This window comes from Poeciliopsis prolifica, unplaced genomic scaffold (assembly GCF_027474105.1).
Source record: "Poeciliopsis prolifica strain line A6 unplaced genomic scaffold, Auburn_PproV2 SCAFFOLD050, whole genome shotgun sequence".
Taxonomy (NCBI): Eukaryota; Metazoa; Chordata; class Actinopteri; order Cyprinodontiformes; family Poeciliidae; genus Poeciliopsis; species Poeciliopsis prolifica.
The window spans coordinates 2,590,982-2,617,097 of record NW_026562425.1 but is presented as its reverse complement, the minus strand read 5'-3'; the positions used below and the strand labels follow the sequence as shown (position 1 = coordinate 2,617,097).

The 26,116-nt window shown below is 36.6% G+C and overlaps 1 protein-coding gene across 2 annotated transcripts in view; it reads left to right on the top strand.

Annotated features, from left to right (window-relative positions):
- LOC129378088 (guanine nucleotide exchange factor VAV3-like) overlaps nucleotides 1-26,116 on the top strand; it is a 52,456-nt gene that overhangs the window by 9,126 nt on the left and 17,214 nt on the right. For both annotated transcript variants that reach the window (XR_008608025.1, XM_055058373.1), the window contains exons 3-20: nucleotides 4,313-4,371; nucleotides 4,810-4,875; nucleotides 5,467-5,584; nucleotides 6,463-6,555; nucleotides 6,918-6,986; nucleotides 7,078-7,181; nucleotides 8,373-8,472; nucleotides 8,777-8,872; nucleotides 10,803-10,871; nucleotides 11,274-11,360; nucleotides 11,992-12,077; nucleotides 12,263-12,395; nucleotides 16,805-16,914; nucleotides 19,440-19,541; nucleotides 19,865-19,956; nucleotides 20,558-20,580; nucleotides 21,120-21,144; nucleotides 22,965-23,095. Coding sequence is in view for 1 of the 2 variants with exons in the window: in XM_055058373.1 (XP_054914348.1) it covers nucleotides 4,313-4,371; nucleotides 4,810-4,875; nucleotides 5,467-5,584; nucleotides 6,463-6,555; nucleotides 6,918-6,986; nucleotides 7,078-7,181; nucleotides 8,373-8,472; nucleotides 8,777-8,872; nucleotides 10,803-10,871; nucleotides 11,274-11,360; nucleotides 11,992-12,077; nucleotides 12,263-12,395; nucleotides 16,805-16,914; nucleotides 19,440-19,541; nucleotides 19,865-19,956; nucleotides 20,558-20,580; nucleotides 21,120-21,144; nucleotides 22,965-23,095 (1,563 nt within the window). In the remaining variant the exon portion in view is untranslated. The remainder of the gene's footprint in view (nucleotides 1-4,312; nucleotides 4,372-4,809; nucleotides 4,876-5,466; nucleotides 5,585-6,462; nucleotides 6,556-6,917; nucleotides 6,987-7,077; nucleotides 7,182-8,372; nucleotides 8,473-8,776; nucleotides 8,873-10,802; nucleotides 10,872-11,273; nucleotides 11,361-11,991; nucleotides 12,078-12,262; nucleotides 12,396-16,804; nucleotides 16,915-19,439; nucleotides 19,542-19,864; nucleotides 19,957-20,557; nucleotides 20,581-21,119; nucleotides 21,145-22,964; nucleotides 23,096-26,116) is intronic.

The window sequence follows — 26,116 nt, the reverse complement described above, 5'->3', positions numbered from 1 at the left end:
ATAGGCCACAGTAGCCGAGGCGGTTGGATGTCAGCGAACTTTGTGGTTTTGCATTGCAAGTCACATGTGGCTTAACCAGACAAACTTGGTGTGAGAACAAGTTGTTTTTCAGACTTAAAATCAGTCAGAAACATTCATGAGCAGATTGAAGTTTGTAATGCTAAGAAACTTGCAGCAGTTTTCTTGAATAAGCACTTATTTTGACCTTCAAGAGCAGAGTTGGATAGAGTACCCAAAAAATTTACTCACATATGAATAACAGTGTTCAACTTATTACTTTTACACAAGTAAAAGTAATTTGTATCCATCCAAAAATATTAGTCAAGTAAGAGTAAAAAGCATTTGGTACTTATCAAAACATCTGATTTAAAATTTAAAAATTATGTCAATAGAGGGACAAACAGTGTTCAGATTTTTACAGACAAAAATGAAAAAAAAAAAAGATTAGAAACAAATAAATCACAGAATAACAAATTAAGACAGAAGAAAAACTTTTCAATGTACATTTTTTAAATATAAAACTAAGTTGGTGTAATAAAAGTCATGTTAGGGCTATAAATACTTAAAAATAACAATGCTGATGTTTAAAACAATTTTGCATCCATAGGAAATATCTATTTTGCTTTAGTTTGAAAAAGATCTTAGTTGCTTGCTTTTAATAACCTGTTATGATACAAATGTTCTTTTTTAAGGTGGTTTTTCAAGCTGGTCTCAAGAATCTTTCAAGTTTCAAGTACGCTTGCGTGCTCCAAAGTCACAGCATTTATTCACGCAGGAAGAGGACATAAACTGCGGCTCGACAGGCTGTTAGTTCTAACCTGTCAGATGTCTGTTTATGGTTTTAGAAAACATGTTTGCAAATCCAACCCCCTTGAATAAAGCAAATAGTAATGCAAGTTATTGACATTTAACACTATTCTATGCCAGAGAATTCTGAAAAAGGTCATATTGGCTAAACTTTACTATTTTTTATGCAGTATCTAGTACTAAGTTGGAGAAAATGTGAATAAAAGCACTGAGACATAATTGTGGGAGAGCTGCATAGGTGGATTTTATTATTAGTTTTTTTTGTCCAATGAAAAACAATTTTTTTATTATTTATTTTGATGACTGCCATGCACTCATTGAATGAAGTAAACTTTGAAGGAAAACAAAGAAAGAATTGATTTTATCACTGTCACTTTTTGGACAATGTCCACAACAGCTTTTTTCAGAAACACTTAAATTAATATAAAGGGTTTCATAACTAAAACCGATATGGGGCATTGTGTACCACTACTGCTATCATTGTACTGACACACAATGTGATGGACGGGTGTAAGACAGAGGTAACGTGACCACTTCCTGCAGAGCATGCATGTGCTTGAGGCTGTCACCATAGCTTCTTTCACTTTCATGATTTGAGTTTTAATTCAATGACTCAATAAGTATTGAGTAACTTATCACTTGAAATGATTAACGTAGATCACAATAACAATAAAAAAAACTGATATTTGCTTGCAAATCTTTACTGCGCAGACCTGAATGCAGAGTGATTTTTTAAATTAACTTTAGAAAAATATCTGAAGCTGTATAATTGAATTATGTAATATAAATCTGAAGAAATGCCAATGTAATAAGATAAGTTATACTCACCACCTTAGTAGGTTTAATTGCTTGTTAACACAAATTGCAAATCAGTCAATCACATGTCAGCATCTCAGTCTAAAGTTGCTTTGAACTAAGGAAGAAACAAAAAAGATAAACGTGAACTGAGTTGAAACTTTTTGTCAGCAGTTTTCAACTTGCTAAATGTAATTATTTGCTTTAAAAATCTCAAACAGAAAGTAAACATCATTGATACAGAGCAAAATAAGTTGTAGCACAAGCCTGCAGCTTGTAACTCTTCCAAACAGTATTGGAGTCTCAAAAGAAGCAGACATTAGTCTAAACAATGATGTTGTCAAGAGGACTCTGCCGTCAGGAGGTGTTTTCCCACCAGGTGTTCTCATATGGTGCATTCAAGTACAACTTGTGCACCGGGTTGTCTGTATATCTAAACATCTCCACAGTCATTTGAATGTGGTTTTAATATCAAATGTCTGCAGGCTTATTTAAAAATCACTTAACAAAACCATTGCTTTTCCAGTGTTTTTTAATAAGAACAAGTATGTTAAATATAAATCCATCTAGTTTCATGTGTTCTTGAAAACACTACTTGAAAAAGATACACGATTATTTGTACACAAGTAATTAAAATTGTCTACTTTTCTATAAAGTTGATAACTGATTATTTGGCATCCACAACATACAAAATACAACAGTGATAGTACAATTTTCAAAGGGAAACAATAAATATGTAAGTATGTAAAATGAAGCCTAGGCGTAAATTCAAACTGGAAGACTCTTTAGCCTCACCTGCATCATCCAATCGGTGCATCCCACTAATCACCGACGACCAATCATCGCTGGACCAAGCCATGTCACGGCCAATCACCGACCATGCCCCAGTTGATGAGGACGTCCATCCAAGGCGTCTTCTGCTTTGCTGCTGCGCTCAACCCACCTCCACCCCTTCTCCACCTCCACTGTCCTGGCTCTCCAGGCATACTTCATTCACCGACCTCCACCACCAGTATCGGGTCCCCGGGGGATGACATTCCTATCAGCATCGGGAATGCTCATCCGAGCTTATCGCAATCACAGCTCGATGTCCTTAGCCGGGGTCCGAGCGCCAAAGACTTAATTTATGCATGTCAATAAACTTTTCTAATCGCTTTCTTTCTCTGTCTGAGTCTCTCCAGATTGAAATGAATGATAGCAAAATAGTTGTTTTAATTGGCATTATCTGATAAAAGTGTCAACTTTAGATTTACGCAGTTGCGCATGATGAAAACAGGAAGGGTATGGGGACAAGCACCAGATAAAAATATATCATTTATGCAGTAAATGTGGAAGTTGCTATTTCCTACCTGCTGCAGAGAAGAGTGTGGCTTTTTATGTGGTTTGTGCGAGACAGTGTGAGACTCTGCCATCATCAAAACGCAGAAAATGGTTTTCTGGGAAGGTGAGAAGGTGGGGTGTGATTTTTGCAAGAACAATCAGTTTGGTTAGTGTGTAAAACTTCCCACTTACCCCAAAACAGGGTTTATTTATCCAGAGCAAATAGTGGCCTGTAACATAAAGACATGCTTTTGTTCTTGTGTCTTAGGTAACTTTACAGGTTACCATGTATGCTGAAGAACAGTTCTGTGGAATAAATGCATTCACATGGATATTTGCCTTAAATTAGTCAGGAAATACCAAATCTGACCCTGCATGTATTCACCCAGTACACAATCTTCATACTGCTGAGGAGGACAAAGGGGGAGAAAACTACAAACTGCTGTAAAAGTGGGGGGAATGCAACATAATTACTGTAACACAGGAAAGTTTTCAAAATGAAAGACTTGACATGAACAATATATTTCACTGTGGTCATTGTGTTACCTCTCAGTGCACCAGATTAGGGTTTTTTTTTTTGTTTCAGTCCTCTCTGTTCTGTGTCTGAGCTCAGCTAAGACGGATGTTCAACACATACAGGTGGTTGTTCTGTGGCAGGGTGGTAGAAGCTGCCATTCTCTTGCCAAGAATCACACTTTTTTTTTAAACATAATTTCCCAGTCTATAATTCCTCCTGAACTAAATCAAATACACAAAAAACTCTTAAAAACAAAACAAAAATTTGCAGGGACTTTACTGCAAAATTTTATTGAAATCACAGAAATATAAGGAGCTAAATAAAACTTTATTTAAGGAACGCTTTAATATAGCCAGGAAGAGGCGGTCTTAGCCTGTTTGGTGCCTGGGGAAAAAATCTAATACGTCAATCTGACCTGAGTTTGTGGTTTTAATTTTGGTTATGGTGTTTTTTGGATTCTTCTCTCTGTGTGTTACATAAACATAGACTAAAGACGACTTAAGACTCATTGCTTAAAGTCTTGTGAATTGACTTGATCTGAAACTCGAGTTTTGTTTTTTATCATCAGCAGTGAAAGCAAGCCAGTATTTTAGCCATAGACCGTACTTGTTCTGACAGTTGATGTGCTGTGCTAAGCTTAAATAGGCTGCAAGTGTCTCATAGCAATCTGTAAATCATAATTTAGACTTTGGGGCATTCTCTAGTTAAGCTATTGTTTCATCACAATTACACTTACTGCTAAGAAATATCAAAACAAAAGTACTTCCTGTCCAGTTTATAGAGATTATTTTGTATTATTCACACAGCAATATAAACAATGGTAATGCGATCAAGATATTTCACACACAAACATGATTGTTTTTGTTTCTCCAGGTCATGGACACTCTGTCAAAGCTCTCCCACACAGCAGTAGCACAGCAAGGAGGATTCAAGTAAGTCTTCAAACATATGTACATATATTTCTTATATACATTTAAAATGCTTTCTGCTTGCACCTCTGTTTCATTTCCATCCAGCACCTCCGCCTCCACCTTCCCTCTTTACCGCCTCTGCAGCCAACACTACAGCTGCAAGTCACCCACCAATTTCCAGTTAACTTCATCACAAGAAATATATAAAAAAAATATTTCTTAGTAAACAATTTGATTATCTAACAGTAAAAAAAAAACCCAAAACAAAACAAAAAAACCCACATTAATAAAACCTAAGTTTTATTTAGGTTTTCAAATTTAGGTTCAGCTGTTTCATCTCTTGTTCAGGTTTTGAGAAATCTCATCAAACACATAACTACATTTAGAGATAAAAATGCACTTTTGCTTTTTCTTTCTCCTTTATTCACTGAAGTCTCCCTGCTTTCCCTTCTTTTCCAGGCCTTTTCCACTGGAGGAGAGCCTGAAAGATGAGGACATTTACAACAACCTGGAGGATCTGATTGAGTACGTATGAGGGTTGTCTCTGTGGGCCTTTTTGGGGGTGTCGATGGAGTGTGATTAATTCATTCACAAGAAGATTTAGCTTCTTGCATTCAGGCTCTCCAGGGGGTCTGCAGACACCCACATGTTTGGGAAAAGGCTTTGCTTGGTTTCCCTCTTACTGTCAGAGAAAACAAATGAGTAATTTGGCATATTTTTGCTGAGTCTAGCTGTACAACCCCCATTCAGATTCTCAATGGGAGCTGTTGACAGTGTGATTGATAGAAAAGAATACAATTTTGAGAACACATGGGGCAACTGCAATATTTGTATTTGTTTCTTGCCACATCAATGTTACATAGCAGTTTATCGGAATCATAAACTATCCTGCTGAGGAATTTCATTCTTTTTTATCTGCATGTGGGCATGACGAGAAAGAAAATGATAAACAGCTTTATGAAAAGAAACCTTTGTTGCATCTTTACTGTAGCTGCAAAACACTTTTACAATTTACACAAATTTTGGTTTGTGCAACAAGGTACCCTACTTGTGACAGATGGTTTGCATGGTTTTGATTCGTTAATGTTTGCGTGTATGCGTGTGTGTGTGTGATAGTGAGAATGTTCCAGAGGACGAAGATGACTTGTATGCAGCGGTATACGGGCTGGAAGATGAGTATGCGGGCGGCGAGATCTATGAAGACCTTATGAGGACTGAACGGCATGCACCACTGGTACCACAATGAGTCAGACTCACACAAACACACACATGCACTAAACATTACTGGCATTATGAAACTGCAACTTCTAACCAGGTGTATCACTATCTGGTCCACATCAACATTACAGCATTTTCTTGTAATGAAAGTGTTTAAAGGGCCTATTTGTTTTTCTTTTCACACCCTTTTGAAGGTGTGAAAAGAGTGGGGAAGTCCATGCTTTTTTTTAATTAAATATTTCCTCTAATGTAATGTATTTTAATGGAGACTTTGTAAAATACTGCCATATTCAGCACAGTTTGCATGGTTTAGATGTTAAGTTTTCAAACAAACCATGTAATTTAAAGTTAACAAAACATATCTACTGCAGTGGAGGACAAACATTCAGATCACTGAAACAAGCAAATATTATCAACCCTTAAGAAATGTTTTTAATATGAATTCCACCCAAATTCCAGGTAGATTCAAATGTCTTACTTCTCTACTTGCTCTGTTTTTGGGATAGATTTTAACTGCTTTGTCTGATTTATGCCCTGACTGATGCAGACCTACTTCAGAAAACTAACATGGTTTCTGAATAATCTCTTGCAGTGAAAATGCATTTATTGTCATTAGACATTTTCCATACCATTTCTGAATAGTTCAAACTTTCTGTTGGTCTGTTTCACACCTCATCCTTCAAAATATGTTGTGATTGTCTGGTTGTAACGTGTCAAAAATGTTAAAATGAACAAAAATGGCTTATCTAAAGGTTGTGTGATGAACGTTGATGGAATTGTTTAGTCACTTGCCAACATTTTGGATTGCCTTTCCTTCAGATACCCTAAAGAAAACAATGTCTCCCCATCAGATGGTGACATTCAAACAGCATTTCCTCTTGTGTATCTTCCTAGAAACAGGCAGAGGTTGATGTGCGTAGCTGCTGCCTTTCAGAGATTAAGCAGACGGAGGAGCGATACACAGAAACACTGGAGTCCATTGAAAAGGTGCTGAACCAGTTTTATGTGAAATGTCTAGATTACATCCATCACAACTTGGATTACTTATTTTTGTACCACATTGACTCAACTAGCTTTAACTTGCTGTTTGTCAGAAGTAGAAGTTATTACAATCACAATGACAGACTCGTAAATCTTAATGTGATTGCATGTCTCCATGCAGAATTGGGGGAAATTCACAGTTATCAGTTCGGCATTTCACCTTCCCTTCTTACACTAGTATCATTCATCAAATGACACATCTCTGTGGTTTCAGTATGCATGTATGATTATTTCAAATATTATAAAAAAAAGTGTTAAGAAGGAGTTTCAAAGTATTTTTCTGGTGTTCTTGTTTCATTTCTTTCTAGTATTTCCTAAATCCATTGAAGAAATTCTTCTCTGCAGCTGAGATTGACAAAGTTTTTGTCAATATTCCTGTAAGTCAAATAGCATTTTCCATTTCTTAACAGCAAAATATGCCAGTAAGACCATCTGTTCCAATTCTCATGGCTTTCTACTACAATACAGGATTTGGTTAAAGTTCACAAGAGCCTAATGGGAGATCTGCAAGACTCCATCCTGAACAAAAATGCCCTCAATCTCTACAAAATCTTCATCAACTATAAGGAAAGGTACTAACCAAGTCCAAGACAAGATATAAAGTTGCCTTGTTTTAATTATTGGTTCAAATGTAGGTGTCAGATTAATGCTATTGTTAAAGATTTGGAGACTTTTTTTCATTATTATTCTCTTTGTTGATGAATTTCCTAGGCAAAGTGCAAATCTTTTTCCTTTATCAGTAAATTTATTTAGAACCATTCTAAATAAATGATTGAAGTGTTTGCATTAAAAGTGTCTTTTTATAGAAAGTGTTTGCTCATAGCACACACATTTATAAATACCATTGTATTTTGTGCTATGGTTGTAGTCATAATAAAATCTGAAATGTGTGACTTTTGTTTTTTTTTTTTTTTAAATCTCCCAATCACTTCCATACAGCAAAACTTCTTGAAACCTTTTTACAGCTACAACATTTTAGGGGAATGTTTCTATTATCTCATCTGATCTAGTGACATAAAATTGTAGCCAGTTGCTCTTAAAAAATACTCCAGTTCATCCAGATTAAATGGAGAGAATCTGTAACAAGTGAAATAGTCTCACAACCAGATTTGGGTTTTGCGCTTTAACTTAGCCATTTTCACACATGAATCTGTTTGCTCTGCATCTGTATTTGTTCCATTATCTGGTGGAGCAAGCGGTGCTGAAAGCTGGGATACAGTTTAATGACTTCAGCTTGTTTTAAATATCTTCTTTTTAAACCTTTTCTCCCTGACCCGTCTGGCTCCTTAGTCTTCATGACGCTGATTGTTGCTCTTATGTTCTCTAATGAGCCTCCAGGGCCTTCACATAACAGCTTCATTTATACAGAGGTTGAATCACACACAGATGGGCCTCTGTTTTCTAATTAGAAACCCTTTGAAGGAAATTGGTTGCCTTAGATTTTATATAGCGGTAAAACGAGTACCAGTGGCTAAAGCTAACTGTACACTGCAATTTTAAAAGTTTTATTTGCAAATGTTGTTAAAATCAGGTGTCGCTTTCCTTCTACTTCACAATCATTATCTCCGTTGTTTTGTTCTATCACATAAAATTCCATTAAAATACATTGAAGTTTGTGTTTGAAAGGTGAAAAAATGTGAAAATGCTCAAGGGGCATGGATATTTTTTGCAAAATACTGTATGCTTTCATGGTTGTCAGGAAGTTTTGGATGCCTTGCAGTATGTTTTAATTTAGTAAACCGTCCTTTCTTTCGCCCCGATAGACTTCTCATTTATGGGATATACTGCAGTCGGGTGGAGATTGCCATTGCTGTTTTAGACCTCATCTGCAAAGAGAAAGAAGATGTTCGCTTGAAGCTAGAGGTAAAATTTTGAAAACCACTCTTCTTTTCTAAAATTCCTCATGCCTACATACTGCACAAATAATATTTATTAACCTGTACTGACCCCTAGTGTGTATTTTTTGCATTACATATTCCAAGGCTTTACTCTTCTGCAGGAAATGAAAATGATAAACCAATGAAATTGAAGAAAAATATTTAAACTAGTAAAAAAACACTTATGTTTGAAAAAACCATAAGCTTATTCCAGACCAAAAATATTAAAATCTTTTTAACACAAACACATACATGTCACTGTGCAAATATGCCTGTTCTGTATTTTGTAGGAATGTTCCAAAAGAGCCAACAATGGGAAGTTCACTCTGAGGGACCTGCTGGTTGTTCCCATGCAAAGAGTCCTAAAGTACCATCTCTTGTTACAGGTAAACTCTGTTAAATTACCAAATTGAAAACTTCATAAGCATTTCATAAAAACTAGAATTTTATATTTAGAATAGCTTGTTTTATGTTGAGTCCATTCATGTGACTTTTTATGTTTCACAAATACTCAAATCTTTTAGAATATGGAGAAGTTTTGTCGTCTTTCTTTTCATTAAAAATCTACAAGTAAACACAAGGGGGCGACATCCGCCACATGTTTGTTCTATAATTTTTTTTAAGACTCAATGAAAAACACTATATTGGATGAATAAACACACTTGGCTTTACTCTTAGAATCTGAGCTGGCATACCAAAATTAAGAAAAAAAATTAATCTAAGTCATAGTCTAAATATTTTAAGGAGAAAATCTCTTTTTATGTGACCCAACTGAATATCACTTTACATTTTAAAATGTATTTAATTTTTTGGTTATTGTTAGAGGAATAATGATTATTTCCAGCAATAAAAACAGAGATTAGTTTTGCACATCCTCTGTCGGATGCTTTTATTGTCTCGGATGAAAGTGGACTTCCTGCCTTTCAGACTTGCACCGGTTCCTCTGCCTACTGATAAACTGTATGACATCGTCTCCTCTGGTTTATATGAAGCTGAGGTCAGATTACAGCTGGCAGGGCAGAAAAGGCCAATGCCTACAGAGTGGTTTTAAATCGTTGTAGAGGTTAAAGGCCTCTGTGGTAAATGGTGTTGAATCAAGGAGTTCTTAGCCATGTTCCCTGAGGAGAAACGGTGATGGAGGGGGAAAAAGGAGAAGAGGGGCGAGAGAAAAAAGTGACTCAAATATGGTTGTTTATCTTTTCATTACTCATAATGTTCTGAGAAATGTTATTGCAGCTTAAATTATTCCACACCCTTTTTTTATATACTCAGTACATAATGGTGTGAAAATGATTCAATTATCATAATTATTTTTTGTTATGGGAACACACACACACACACACACCCCCCCCACACACACACACACACACAGTTAAAACAATGTTGGCATCTTGTGTGGTGAACAGGCAACATCTGCCACTTTAGAAATTAAAACTTGGCTTCAAAACAAAGCGATGTTGGGATGTGCTGTGAGGTTTCCAGTGGAAGTGAGTATCTTCCATCACACTTGGTTTGCACAGCACCAACTACAGTAATGTGTTAAAAAATGGAAAGATAGATATTCCTGTGGTTGTTACTTCGGTATATTTTACTTAGCACAATCTGGAGATTAAATATGTTGAATTAAAATACAAAAGAATTGTGAAAACAACAACATCAAAACTCACTTTGCAAAAATGTTAAAAATGTTAAACTGTTTAATGGTTCACAAATCACAGTGTAACAGTATAAATTACATTACATTAACATTACATGTTAAATTGAACTCTTTTTATGACAAATAAAAGAGGGCATCTACATATGTTGATAGAAAAATCCTGACTTTCTCGAAAGGTTGCATTAAAAATCAACAACCCCTAATTACTAAAAGTAAAAGCTGAATTTATTATTGATGAAACTTTTATGCACATACGTGTAACTATACTGTAGAGATGTACTGATGCTTAGTAGCGTTCTTTTAAAAAAAAAGCATACATCCAAGGCTAAGAATTATTTGATCATTTCTGATGATCTCAAAATATAAATTAATTAATCAACTGATTTCCTGGGCTGAAATAAATAGAATAACCTAAAAACAAGGAGAAGTGGTTAAATCTTGTCTACTTTAAATCCTGTCTGAGGAACTGCTGCAGCTAACTTACCTCGTCAGCTGCTCTAACATCAGAGTAAATAAATGAAAATCACTCCTCGTCTTTGTCAAGTCAATTCTTCAGGTTCTGATTTTGAATGTACTTGTCCATGTAATTGTGTCTGTGTGAGAGAGTTCAGCTTGCAGACACAGTATGTAATCGTTTTTCTGTTCTTTTTCTCTGTCAGGAACTCGTCAAGCACACTCATGATGCTGCTGATAAGAGCAACCTGAAGATTGCTCTTGATGCCATGAAGGCAAGTGGTTGTTTTATAATCACATATATATAGCAGATAATTTCATGTTACAGCTGCTTATTTGGGTTTTTTGGTTTTTTTTTTTAAAAAAAAAGGTGAAATAAGCTTTACATTTAGCGTGCAAAGAGAACTTTATTTGCTCCACACTAATCCTGAGATTATTTCGAGTTGCTTCGGCAGCTAATCTGTAAACCTGCAAACAGGAGAGCTTTAATCATAAAAAAAAAGATTATTTTGATTTTCAACTAATGAAAAGCAGAGTATTACACCAAATGAACCATTTTTAGTACAGAAATGCCATCTCCTGAAGGGCGTGTCCATGCAATGATTGCAGTTTTGTTGACACTGCAATATGGAGTGTAGGATGTAGTAGGATGTTCTTTTTGTGTGTTTCATATTTAGGACCTTGCTCAGTATGTCAATGAAGTGAAGAGAGATAACGAGACTCTGAGGGAAATCGACCAGTACCAGAGATCTATCGAAAACCTGGTAAATCAAAGAACTCCCTTTCTGGAACTATACCCAGCTGTGTAGGATGTGTAAAGAGATTTTTTTTAATGTAAAGCCAAACATAAAATGTTAAACCAAAGGAAGTAAATGATGCAAATTCAAATACCTTCATTATTGTTTAGAAACAGGAGGCCCAAGTGTATTTTGAGATTTTAGCTGTTTTTTTTCTTTTTTGCTTTACCCTTCCTAATATTTGACAAATAAATACCAGTAGCTGAAAAAAATATATTTTCTCATTATTGTAACCCTTTTTCAAAATGGTCAACTGTCTAAAAGTTTTGGAATTTGATGATTTCAGTGAAACCACTCTGGAAATGCAGGTTTACATGTTATTAATACAAAAATATTAGTTTTTATTCTTCTTCTGTATTAGTTAAGCTTGATGTTAGCAGATTAAGCTTTTTTCATTTAATTAGTGTCCTGAATTTTTTTTTAATTCAAGTAATTATTAAACTCTGATCAGTATATCAGTATCTTACAGGACACAGAAAGCAATGTGCTACAGGTTGTTTGATTTTGTCTAGTTGAGTTACAACAATATCCTCATTTATATGTCATAGCATATTTGGAAAATACATCAGCGCTTAGCTCCTGTTTATTTTGCCTGCAGAATCAGCCACTTGTCACTTTTGGTCGACCAAAAGGCGACGGAGAGGTGCGCTTGGTCTCCAATGTTGACAAGAGGAAACAGGACAGGTTGGTATGCTTCAGGATCATTGCCCTTAAGAGAAAAATAAATCTTAGGCAGTAAAGTTACATATTGAAAACTGGATGAATTAAATTAGTCCAAGGATCAAGCTTATTTTGAGTAAACTGTCAAGAAAATCTTAATGGTAGAGAATAAAGAGAAATAAGTAAAATAATATGCTCTTGTTTTATAGGCACATATTTTTATTCGATGTAGCAGCCATTGTTTGCAAGAGAAGGGGAGACAACTATGAGATGAAGGATATACTGGATCTTAACGTCTTCAAAGTTACGAACAATCCCACATCTGACAGAGAAGACAAAAAGGTCAGTTTAACTTCCAGATAGTTTTTCAAAACTGTGAATAAATATAAAACTGTGCAAAGATGTTGGGGGTGAAAATGAACAAATCCTTTGCTGCACATTGAAAGAAAAAAAAACATGACTTACCCTAGACTTTCTCTGTTGTATAAAATCTTCATTTAGGAGCAGTTTGCTTAGTTCCATGCAAAAGTATTGACACCCACTAAAATTTCCCTAATTTTGTCATGTCACAGCCATAAACCTCTATTTATCTTATTAGGATTTTCTGTGACAACAGTGGGCAACTCAAATGATGAAGAGGACACATTTTTTATGTTGACATGTTTATTAAACAAACTTCCATAGCAGTAACTTAACATATTTCATGTTCAAATGCATGTATAGCAGTTAGACTCTTGTTTAATGATATGAGTGCAACATTTATGGAGTAAACAAAGATTAACCACTCAGTGATATTTCTCTTTTTTCAGTACAAATGACTGATATGTAAAACATACAAACCTCCATGGATAACCGAAAGCTGCAGAACAGCAGGCAAACAGTAATTGAAGGAACTAATTGTGTGAATTTTTACACAACATTTCTGCAGATTTTAACATGTTTCCTGTGTGTCCACTCTGCCTCACCACTATAGGTTGTAGGCCTACTAGTTCTACAATAATGAGAGATGTGACTTTGCCTGCTGGTTTACAATTGACAGGATGTCAGAGTCAATCTCTGTGCATCCAATTTGCATCAGATGAATAGTTGTGAGTCTGTTTCTCTCTTTCGACTTGATGTATTTCATTGCTGGAAACACTGCTCATAAATATACGTGCTCATAAGCATAGTAGTTGTTGAGAATGCAGTCTCTGCTTCCATGTTCCCATTTTCCACATCAGACTTGAATTAAACTCTGTTCTCATTGTGCCTCGCATGAAAAAACGGATCTGACTGCAGGTTGCACAGTCCCAGCTGCCACTCCAAAGGTTGCTCAGTGGCAGCAATGGATAATCGAGTCCAGGGTGAATTTCATCCGTCGCTGCAGTGCATAAAAAACTTAGAAATGATGCTTGAACTGCTCCTGCAATTTCTTGACATCAGTCTTGTATTTGTGGAGTGACTCATCTTACTGAAAGATATGTTTTGCAAGAAGGGAAGTGTCTTAAAATCACAAATTTATGCTGAGAAGCGGTTACATGTGCATACAGGTCACACACTGCAACCTTGCATTCAGGTTATTCAAATGAAATATAAGGTCAGTAAGGAGAGCCATGCCACTGTGTTTGGGATTTTTTTTTAATAGTACAATGACACCCAGAATGCTGTCCTCCAAACATGCCGGAACTTCAGACTGCAGTGCAAAACCACCGACTCCTCCAACGGACCTCTGTGTGCATTTATACATTCTCATACATAGCGCCCACTTCAACCAAAAACGTCGTAGCTCTGTGACTGAATGATTTGTTGCTTGGTTTTTTCATTTGTCCAATCCATAACTTTGACTGAAATTCAGTGTCTTGGCGCAGAGACAAATAAAATATGCATTAAAATTAATCTATATTTGTCCTGCATCTCACTTAAAGCCCAGTTTTATGGACTGCACCTCTAATAGCTTCACTATTGACAGATTTTCCCAACTGAGTGGTGGATCTCTGCAGGTCTTCCAGATTTACCATGTGCCTCTTGGCTGCTTTTCTTATTGATGCTCTCCTTACACGGCTTGTTAGTTTAGACCAGTGGTCTCAAACTGCATACCTTGAGGGTCCTGCAACTTATAGATGTGTTCCTTGTTCCTATGCACTTGAATTACATGCTGAAGCTTCCCTCTGTAAAGCCTTGTTAATGAGCTGGTATTGGTGCCAGGTGTGCAGAAGAAAAGAGACATCGGTCCTTGAGGAACACAGCTTGAGACTTCCTTTTTACATGTACAACAGCAAACTTGTTGTGTCATACTCTTTCCATTTTAAAACGATGGCTTGAACAAAAATCTATGAGATTAAAATTTGTTTTATATCCCTACCCCACTTTACAATTCTCCACATTTTTATCTTTGACGTGTCTTGTCTTCTCAAACACTTTAGATACAAATGAGAAATTGAAGGACTATAGAGCAATAAAGGGGACTGAATTATTTGAATATTACTTGAATATGTTTTTTATTAGTTCCCTTCCGCTTCAGAGTGACGCAATGCTCTGTGTTGTTCTGTTAATAAAATCTCAACAACATAGACAAAAGTTTGACATGATGTGACAAAATGTGAAATAGCTGAAAGAATTGCAATGATCTGGTTAGTGTGTGTTTTTCTTTTTCTTTTTTTGACCAAAATTTTGGCAGGCAGCATTGTTGTGTCAGAGACTTGCTGATGTTGTGTTGATGGATTCCCACAGATGGTGTCTTCTCTCTCTGGTGCTGATTGCTAACATGAAAGCGACAGCTCGCCAAAATATGAGGTGGTTTTCATAAAAGGGAGCCTATTATCATAATCATTTACTCTATTAAGCCATTGTGAGATGTGTGTTGGGGTTGTGTTTGTGCTGCACTGGTATTTAACATCTCATTGCCTAAACGTGCTTTTTGGGTATTTTATTGTCTTTTTTTTTTTTTTTGCCAATACATTTAAATTAAATATGAATTCAGTTTTTAGACCCTTTTCGACCTTGAGCTGTGTATGTTATACCTTTCCTATTAGTTGCACAAAGCAACACAACAACACCTCTGGAAATGTTTGGGTTTAATTTTAACCTGTGCCTGGAACCACCACACACTGCAGGACCGAGATGCTAATATCAGGTGATGAATGTGTGTACTCTTCCAAGGCTGCTTAACTCTATACATCATTTTCTGCTAAATAAAACTTCAACCTTTGAATGCGGTGCTACTGAACAGCACCCACACAGTCATCAATGATTTAAGACCCAGCAGAGCTCTAAAAGACTTAGGGCTCTGCAGGTCAGCCTAATCACTGTCAGGGAAACTCAACTACTTTTCTCATTACTGTATATGACACAACCGGCAGAAGCAGATTGTTGGCAAGAGCAAGGACCTTAATTTAGAAAAGGATAAATCTAATGTGCTACTTTGAAGCTACGTCGTGGTCAACAGGTTAAAGAAATAATTTCTTAGCTGAAAAGTAAGAAATGTTTTAGTCTCCCTTATGCTTTCTCAGTAGCTGTGTAACCCCTGCTAGATGGGGTCCAAATCATTGGCAGGGATTAACTTTTTAGAGGTAATACTTATGAATTCATAAATTTAAAAGGAAGTTGGTTCCTCTAAAGGTCTATTTTTGCAGCCTGAATCCTTCAGTGCTCTTCAGGCTGAACTCTGGTTAAACTCATATTTCAGTTGCAGCTCTGTTGATGTTGAAAGAATTCAGCTGCCAACATTTTTTCCTTTATCTGTGCAGCTGGTGACCTCACTGGCACTAAGACCAGAGAGGATTGCTGACAGCATTATGTCAGAGAGCTGCCACTTATTCACCTGCCATACTTACCTTGTTGTTATTAGAACAGGATAACTGGCAAGGTTACAACTTAAAGACATTTTTTTTAGATAAATATATATTTTTATGCGATTAATTATTTATTAAGTGACTCAAATCTAGAGCAATGTTCATAATCAGTGTTGTTATTCATCTCTAGAACCATGAGAAATGTCTGACACCATATTTTATTTGGGGGTAACAGAGTACAAAGACTATAATCACACAACATAATTTTTACGTCTTTATTTGTAAAATTATTTAAAAACCTTTTCCTTCCACGCAACTCGATTATGTGTGATATTGTGCTGGTCTTACATGAAATAAAATTGTAGTTTTTTATTGTAGTCAGAAATTGTAAAAATATTTTACTTAACATTTATGAACACTTATGTACTTTGCCATATTTACTTTATTTTTTTTTAAAAAAACAACAACATCTCTTTTATATTTGAACATTTAAAGGCCCTTCAAATGTGGTGTTAATGTAGAGGCTGTTTGTTGTCAACTCACCAGTCTGGGGTTTGATTCCCAGCCCTGGCTTCTTTGCAGCTTGTCTTTCCCTGTCTTCTTTCTCTTCCCATTGTGAGAATGCAAAGAAAGGCCACATAAATCCATTTGTATGGTTATTAAGAGACATCTGTCAGGATGTGCATTGGAGGGACAGTTGACACCCTTTTTTCACTTTTTCCATAACTACACAATCAGTAATTGCATAGAAGAAATATTGAATACCTTTTGAAGGATGCGTCACAAATTCCTCCTTTTTTCTGGCTTTTAAAAAAGGTTAAAAAAAAAAAAACACCTACTCATACACTACATCAACCTTTCCTGAAAGTATGACCTAACCCAATTTTTGAAGTCCAAAATTAGGGCATTGTAATTATTCTGATGCATACATATGTGGTGTCTGAAAATTTTATTTCCATTTTGTCCTCTCAATATCTGCAGTGGTGCTACGGCTTCTTCGTGACTCACCAGCAGGGACATATGGGCTTTGAGCTTTTCTTTAAGACCAAAGAGCTGAAGAAGAAGTGGTTGGATCAGTTTGAAATGGCAATGTAAGTACACAAAGGCAAAAACACCTCAGTTGTGAATGGTAACGGTTTGCTTGACACAGGTCAGTGCATGCATGTCTATACATAGAGCTTATTTACTTTTGTTTGCAACTGTGTTGTTTCAATGTGGAGAGAGCTGTTGACTTTTTCATGTGTGCTGTTTGATCAGGTCTTAGTTTGCAATCAAGCACACACGGCTGACAAAAGTACAAAAATGCACATATACACACACTTACACAGCTATGTGTTGATATAAAGTGAGCTGCAGAGCTACAGTAAACTCACTCTGCTGTGATGATTCTGCAGTTCAGTGTTTTGTGGAGATAAACTGTTGTATTTGTGTTGTTCTGTAACATTTGGAGGAGTTTATCGGTTGATATCCTCTTTGTCTTCTTTTGTTGATTGGAAAATGCTATTTCGGTTTGAGATTGCCCTGTCAGACTGGAACATCATGTTTTGACACTCTCCCTTCATAAACACTTGAAGCTTTGACCTTGCTGAATACATTAGAGCTTTGAAATTGTCATGATGTTCTGAAATGTTTTGCGGTAATGTAAATTGCACCCTCCCTGGACCACAAAACCCCAGACACTTGCCCAAAACATAATGTGCATTTCACAAACATTACAAAAATGATTTTTTCTCTCTCTCTCAAGGCTCCAAACTGTTTTTTCTACTGGGTTTTAGTCAGAAATAAGCTATGCGTGCTTCTGTGCATTGGGTAATGACACCAGAAGGTCCAATTTTGGAAGTGAAAATTGTGCCATCTGAAGAAGATGTGAGCTCAAGATGGAAGACTCACTTAGGGGAGCACTCAGCTGGTCTCTGGATTGTGCCTAAGCGCTGAAAACATATTTGTTTATTTTTGTCATGCATGTTGCTCCTTCTATACTTGAGCTCGTATAGAACTGCAATTATCTGCACTCAATTACGCTCTTTATTGCACTAAGGACTATACTTGCCTCAGCAAATCTGTTTTATTAACTTTACAAAGATATTCACTCACACTGAAACAACATGCGCTTATTTCTTTCGATAGAGATAAGCACATATCTCTAGTTATTATTCTTTTGGCCAAAGCCAATTTTCAGTAACTATGTTACATGCAAAATAATGAAACAAATTAATGTAACAAATTCTGAGTATAACAATAAAACAATCCCAATAAACCGTGATATCATTTATAAAGGAAAAACAAATCCTTCCAGGATTGTTCATTGATACATATTATCAACCTCTGAACGTATAAAATGATGTTGCCATCCTTGGCACCATCATTTAATTTTACCTGGCTCAGGATAAGTTTTATCCCACTCTCTTTTGCAGAACTGTTTTAATTTAGCCAGATTACAGCGTCTTTGAGCATGATCGACCTTAGACCATGATCGTAGATTGTGCCACAATATTGCAGCTGGATTTAAGCCTAGACTTTGACTAGACCACTCAGAAACCATAATTTTGTTATTTTGAATCAAAACATGTTCACTTTTTGAAGTTCAGGTGTGTGGTCTGCCAACAATGTATTTTCCCAAAAGTCTTAAGAGTCATCAGTTTGTTCTATTGAAAAATGTGAGACAGGTCTTTGTGTTCTCTTTGAGCATCTCGTCGTCTGATTGTTCCATTGAATACATTCTTGCTGTCTGTCTTTTATTGCCAAATCAAACGAAGCATGAACTGAAACATTTCCATTTTACAAAAGGCTAAGTTGGTTTGTACATCCGCTTTCTCTTAATAAATGAGATTATCAGTTGAAAACTGGTGTGGTGCTAACATTTTTGATGATCTGAAACATTTAAGTTTGACAGAAAAACATAAACTCCGTAAGGGGTAGAACAGTAAAAATGAGATAAACACCAGCCTTCAGAAACCTCAGGCAATAAAAGAGTGGTCTCTGAGTTAATTAGTTTCTTAGGAAAACAGACAACACAAAGACCAAAACTTCTCTTGTTCCAGGGGGACATAAAACATCTTCTTACCCACTCAAGACTGAACTGGTTTTGAAAATAAATTGCTTACTTTTAGAGTATGATTTTGAAGCAAACCTGGAACTATTTCCATCTGACTGTTCAGATATTAGATGGTTGAATTGTTTTTGGTTCATTTGGTTCTTGCTATTGACTGGATATCAGCAGCAGGTCCCGAGTTTGTTCCTAACAGTGGGAGAAGTAGATGTGAGTACAGATTGTTTGTTAGGTTGGTTTTAAAGTGAAGTTTCTGAAGTTATTGACATTTTTTTAATGAAAGTTATTCTCTGAGCATCTTCAGACACTAGGTTTTAAAATGTCAGCTGAGGAAGTTACAATCTGAGATAAAAAACTAGCAAGTGTCAGATTTATCTCCCATTAGACAAGAACGTCATCAAATTCCTCAAATTCCTCAAGTTTTATCCCCAAATACCGTAAATTATTTACACAAAGTAATTTCATATTTGTCAATTTTGCTGATCTTTTCATCTACGGGTATTCTTTTTGCGATACATGCTGATACATAATTAATGACACAATTTTTTGTTTCATTTTGGCTTTTAGCTCAAATATCCGACCAGAAAAGGCTAACCACAACTCCCACCAGTTCAAGATGCACACATTTGAAAGAATCACTTCCTGTAGTTACTGTCACCTTTTGCTCAGGTAAGATTTAGAAAACATTAAGACTAAGACTAATCTGAAAGAAATTGTGCATTCCTGATGAAGAAACCTTATGACAGATTGTCTTTAGGATGGGGAGAAGCTTCAAGTTCTCTGCTGGAAAACCATGGTTTAATTCTGTTGAACCTAATGAACTTTAAAAAACAGTCTTTTAACTTGTAGAAGTCCAAATGAAGTGCATACTGTCATGTTAGCTGTCTCTGTTCCCTGTGTCATTTCATTTATCTTGACAATGGGACAGAAGCCAGAAATATCTAAATGTCACTTGTTTTGTTTTTTTATTTTATTTTTTTAACTGTCTGCAGGGGCATCTTTAACCAGGGCTATCGATGTCAAAAATGTGAACTGGGGGCTCATAAAGAGTGTCTGGGTCGATTGGGTCTCTGTGGGAGAACAGGTAAGACTTAACACTAAATTAGCCTATTATTTGTTAAATTATCTGTCATTATTTGGCGATATAATCTATAGAGCAGAGTTATGATCTTTAGAGTGAAATGTTTTGAGAACTTTATTGCAATTCCATGCATTTGTTTTGCATTGCAGAAGACAGAAATGCAAATGTTTTAATCTCACCATTTTCAAATTAATTTATGTAAATGTAACATTAACCTTGAACCTTCCTTTTTCTCCTAACGTCGTATTTCCCTTCACATTCAGTATCAGAATTGTGCCAAATAAAACACATTTTCTCCCTGTTTTAGCAGTTAAAGACTAACAAAATAAGCATTTTGCTGGATTTTAATGCTACGCCTGGAACAGCCTCCTGTATATGTCTCCAGACTGGTGCTTTTAGGTACATTACCCTCACCCAGTCCACACACAGCTAAAGCCAGCTCAGGAGTTTGACAAGCTTCCTCTTTCACAACCACTGCGGTTTTTATGCATTCAGAAGCATGATAAGGGCCACCAGAGGTTGACAGTTGAGGTTGGATGTCAAGAAGCCACCATAGTCTAATATTGTATTCCTCTCACTGTTTCTGTTTCCCACCTGCCTCCAGATCCTGTCAAGCTGAAGCCCAAGGTAAGACCTGATCTGTTTCTCTTCTTCGACTTAAGACATCTTAGCTAACGTAACGATTCAGGCATGAAGCAGCAGCTGGACTCTTAGTTTGTCTGTGGTTGGAAAGATAATGAAGGCTTTTGTTAATAACGTCAACAAAGCTGCAGGTGACCTTGTTATTTCAGTTTTAACTTCACTCCTTTTTGTGGGATGAAGTTGATAGGCAATGTATTTTTTTAAATAATAACTGTCTCATTTCATGTTTAAATTTAGGGCATTTTTTTTTCTTTTAGAAGCTTCTAGTTTCTGTTTTTCCAGATTCTGTAAATAAAGTGCTGCTAAAATGAAATACTGCTATTAAAAAATGAATTTTTCTCATAAACTAAATAGGCATTGTGAATTCTGAAAACAAAATGCAACCGTTATTTGTGTTCATCGTATAATGAATGGTCTGTTTATCCATCTATCCGTTATCCTGTACAGGCACAACGAATATTTTACCTCTTGCCATTTTGTTCTCTTTCTTTCTCTGTTTTTTCCCCTTCTTTCACAATTTACAGGAGAACACAGCACCGCCAGGCCCAGGTCAGCATGATTTGACCACTTGAGCAAGTTTGTTAACCTGCAGAGGTCTTCACAGACTTTTTTTTTTATTTCATCTCAGCCTTATAGCAGAGAGTTAAGAAAGACTGAAATAACTGACACAGTTTCAGTCAAAGAACTCGTGCATTCATGAAATATATTCAGAATGCTGTTTCCTCATAAATCAGACCTTGAATCAGCTCTCTTCTGGAGCGGAATATCCAATTGACTTAGACATTTAACAAATTTTAATGACCAGATAAAAGTATGAGCAAGGGATCGTTAACCAGAGCCAGAAAGAAAGCCTCTTTCCTTCTGCTCGCCATGGTGCCTAAACCCTTGATCGCATTGAGATGAATTGGAGTGGGTGGAATGATTATGAGAAGCACGCAGGAGAAATACTGGAAAAGAAATGCAGAATCGCTCCGCGAGCAATCCGCGTTGCCTCAGCCTCGGCTGCTGAGCCAAGCGAGCCTTTGTGATAAATCAATTTCCATAAGGGGGTTTATGAGGAAGACAGCCGTGCTTATTGTTCTTATTAAAAACATGAATGCGAGCTATTCCATTCATCTGAGGTCACAGTCAGCTAATAGTTTCCTCAGGCTGGTTTGCAGGGGAGCGGGAGCTGGAAGGGTGATCCGTCTGAGGCGGGCTAGATGTGTGAGTCAGCGGAGAGTAAGTGGCTGTGTCTTTTAAGTTGGCAGGGGTGTTTAGTCTTTGCCTCAGCCCCATGCTTGTGGCTGTGTTGGCTCTGCCGGGCAGAGGAAAGATTGGTGCGCCACATTTCAGGATTCAAAGAGATGGATTTCCTGTGATGGTAAATTGGTGTTTTTAGGGTGGAACCTTTTAAGTGCTTTAGATCTTAGAAAAACCTGGGAAGGAGTTGAGAATGAACCCAATCAGTTAAAAGCAATGGAATAATTTGTGCTGGAGGAAGAATAGAAAGGATTTACTAAATGATAATCTCAATAGCTTTTGATATGTTATCTTTGTTCTGCTGAGTATCAATAGGCACAGTCAGTTACATTTTGTCTTCCATCAACACATTTTTTGTTTTAAACAAACAAATCGAGTTTTGTATCAAAATGTTGAAGAATTTGAGGGATGTCCTGACTAGGATTTTAGTTTTGGTCCAGATACAGATCCAAGTCATTTAAAAATAGCCATTTTCAGATCAGTGTCAGTCTGATGGTTCATCAAAACCCACATTTAAAGTCCAGTAAAACAGACACTGCATTTAATCAGTATAACTACTGAAACAGGTGGTTATAAGTGATTTATAAGAGGTTTCAAATGTTCACAGATTTTGCTATTCGAGCACGTGTTTGCTCCCTAAACTCCTCAGATACTGGGTATCTTGACAAAGGGGACAAAGCACTGGCAGGCTGCCGTTTCTCCCCATGGCCTGATTAGTTGGAAATCTTTAGAGACCAAAAAATCACTTTAGTAGAACCTGCTGAGCAACACAAAGTTGACTGAGAAATTTAAATAAACAAACACATCGCATCCTGATCTAAAAATCATACAAATGTTTTAGAATTTTTTAATTTTCATGACTTCTGAATTGCGAGGATTTCATAATTTGACATATTTTGTAATTTATCTTTTCATTATGTTTTTCAATATATTTTTTATTTTATTTTAGTAATTCTCTTTATAATCTGTACCAACTTACTCACATTATTTAAGTGGATTTTTTCTGATTTTGTACATAAAAGTAGCCTTTATTACACATTGTAGCATTCCTCTACTTTGCATTCACAATATTCTGAACTAAAAGCAGAGAAAGTGGAATTTGACTGTTTGTGTTCCCTGTCTGCCAGGTTTACCGAGGATGATTGTAATCAGAGACTACAGCGGCATCCCCAGTCCCCTGTGTGGGCCCCCACTAAGCATTCAGGCAGGGGATGTAATTGAGTTGATGTTTGCTGACCTGCACAGCTCCTGGTGGCAGGTGTGTGTCACAGTCTACTCATTCCTGTTTTATGTCCACATCTGTGACTATGAAAAAATAATATGTTCAGACTCATTTGAGCGGTAAGACACATGAAAAATCTTTCCACCAACACTGGTTTAAATATGTTTTGCATTTTAAGTCCATCGTTCCACTTTGTGACAAGCAAAGTCGGAAGGCTACAAGCAAGATATCAACGTACCAACAGCAATGGTTTATCTTTCTGGCAGCTTTCTTCCTGATGAATTGCTGATTCAGTTGTGGTTGTTCATCAGACTCTCTGTGCTGCCTTATGAGGTCAGCTACCGTCAGAACTATCACATGAACTCCACTGGACTCCAGCCACCTTACAGATGGGATATCTGTCCTTTCTGTCTCTGCTTAGATTGAATCAGAGCCATCAGATGATCTAACCAATTAGGGGTTTCAGTTGATTAATTAGGTGACACAAAGAAACGATGAAGCTACAGACCCTTTTGCCCACCCCAGGATGTTTTACTGCTTATTTGCCACTTTGTGTTCCGGCAAATTGTGCAAACCTCTCACGACGTCAGCCAGCAGTTCAGGGTCTTTGACCTTTTCTATTTTTGAAAAGATAGTGTTATCTGTGGTCTGTTGGCACCCTAGCTCACTGCTTCCAGCTCTGTTTTATGGTGACATCAAAGCCTCATTCTCCTTCTGGTGCTGCTCCAATCAGAGCAACCTTTGCCAGCAGCCCGGCTGGGAGTGGGCAGTTAGCCCGATTTCTGATGCCCTATGATTCTCTCTGTTGTGTCACTGCACAAGTTGGAGGACGAGGACATGAGTGCCAGGAGACTTGTAAGCTGGCTGAGTAGCAACCAGAATGTCATGCCCTAGAACTGATGGCACTGCATTGTGTGCTACCACAGCAACGGTGCATGCTGTAAGAGCATAATCGGAGCAATAAGGTGGTGAAACACATTTCTGCATATATGCCTCCTGCATAATGATACCGAGAGCTGCCTAGCTAAAGGTTAGCAGTGGTAGACGTGCGTTTTTCTAGAATGGTCCCCAGACAGATTTATTACCACAGAGAATTATGTTTCATTTTCCTAAACAAATGTTTATGAATTAAATTTAGCCTCGCCACAGATTTTCAATCGGATTTAGGTCTGGACTTGAGCTGGGTGTAAAGCATTTGTCATAAATTGCACACAGGTGAAAATAAACAGTCATTAAAATCAAGAAAATTGTAGCTGTAAAGACAAAGACACATAAACTGGAAACTAGTAACATTTTCTTCGTAAATTCTCATTGAAAATCAAAGATGATTGCTTAGCCTTTGGCATGTTTGTGCAAAGCTGTGTCATTGCCCTAACCAAAAGATCATGGGAGGCTTAAGATAGAAATAATGAAACTATATAAATGCCTTCTTGTTTTAAAAGAAGGATGATTCTCAGGGGCTACTTTTAACTTCGGAGATAATAAATAATTTATCCAGCAATGAGTGAGTTCATGATGACTCGCTGTATGACACAGTGGTGCAGTATTTAAACCGCATGTTTAACAGCTGAAGCCTTGCACATAACTAATAACTCCACAAGATTGTAATCAGCATTGGAAAGCAAATTCAAACAGTCTGTGGCTGAGAATGTTTAATGTGAAATTACACTTAGATTTACATAGAGTAATAAATAAAGTTAATTTTGTTCTCCATTTAGTTCAATATGAAGTTTTGTTGTGATTTTGAAACACAATTCAATCTGGGAAACCCAGTGTTTTAGTGCAAGCACTTTCCCTGCTAAGTGTTTTTTATACCAGGACCTTTCAATAGGAGATCAGTGACATATGAAGTTAAGCATAACACATAGTGAAGTGCCACTTCAGGAATACCAAAGGGAAGATGGGAGAAATTTGTCTTGGGAGCAGGTGCAAAACTACAATATAACAATAAACGCTCATCGAAAAGGACAGTAACCATGAATAAATACATAAAAACAAAAGTACGTAAATTGTGATAATTTCCAGCTGATGGAATATTTCAGTCCAGTATGGTAACACTGGGATTGGCAAACATGCATGTGCACAGGCTTGTGCCAGTGTTTCATAAAATGAATTCATATAATTTAAAGATCATTTGCTTTTACAAATTCAAACTGCTTTATATCAGTGGCAATAAGCTCAAAAAGTGTACAAAGATTGATAAAACAATAGATTTTCTAAACAGTTTCACATAAACAAGTATAAAAGGTCTTATAGTTGCACACAATACGATTTGGGGAAAAAACACTGAATCTGAACAGAACCTTGTTTGTTTACAATGAAAACTCCACAGGGTGCCTTTAATCTTCAGCGTCCCCGGTGGCGCCAGAGGATGGAATTACAGAACACTGAGAATTCATATCCCCTGTTACCCAGAAGGCAATTATCCCCCATCCCCCTGGCAGAACAATACAATCAATCACTGTAATTTCATTTGATCCTCTGGCTGCTGCCTGTTTATGCCAACAGAGTAATAAGTTTAATCTGTATCATACGCTTATCGAAAGCATAACAAATAGAGAAGGGCTTTCTTAAAAACCTTTGATGAAATGTTATTACACAGAATGAATCATAGAGATGGGTGAAGATTCGCTATCCAATTTAGTTACTGCCAGGGCTTGGATGGCTCCAAAAAGCATTTCATACCCTAATAAAGAGGAGTGAGGAGGAAAGCATAAACAGGGCAGGAAGCTGAATGAGAAGCTTAACGTGTCCCCACCATTTCTTGTCTTCTCATGTTCGCTCAATGGACTTCGAATTGACCTCAGATTTGAACTTGTGAGCCCGTTTTATTAGGTTAATGCTGACAGATGTTCTCATTGTTTTCGAAAACAAGAGATACATGTTAGTGGATTAAAGCTGTGTTAAAAGCTAAACCTAAACTTAAAGTGGATATTTAAGTTTAGATTTACCTTGCTCCTGTTAAAATGCTGGGTTTGTTTGATTTATAACAAAAAAAATGACAAGGAGAATTTATCTTAGAACTTTTGTTTCACATTTTATAGTAACCTTTAACCT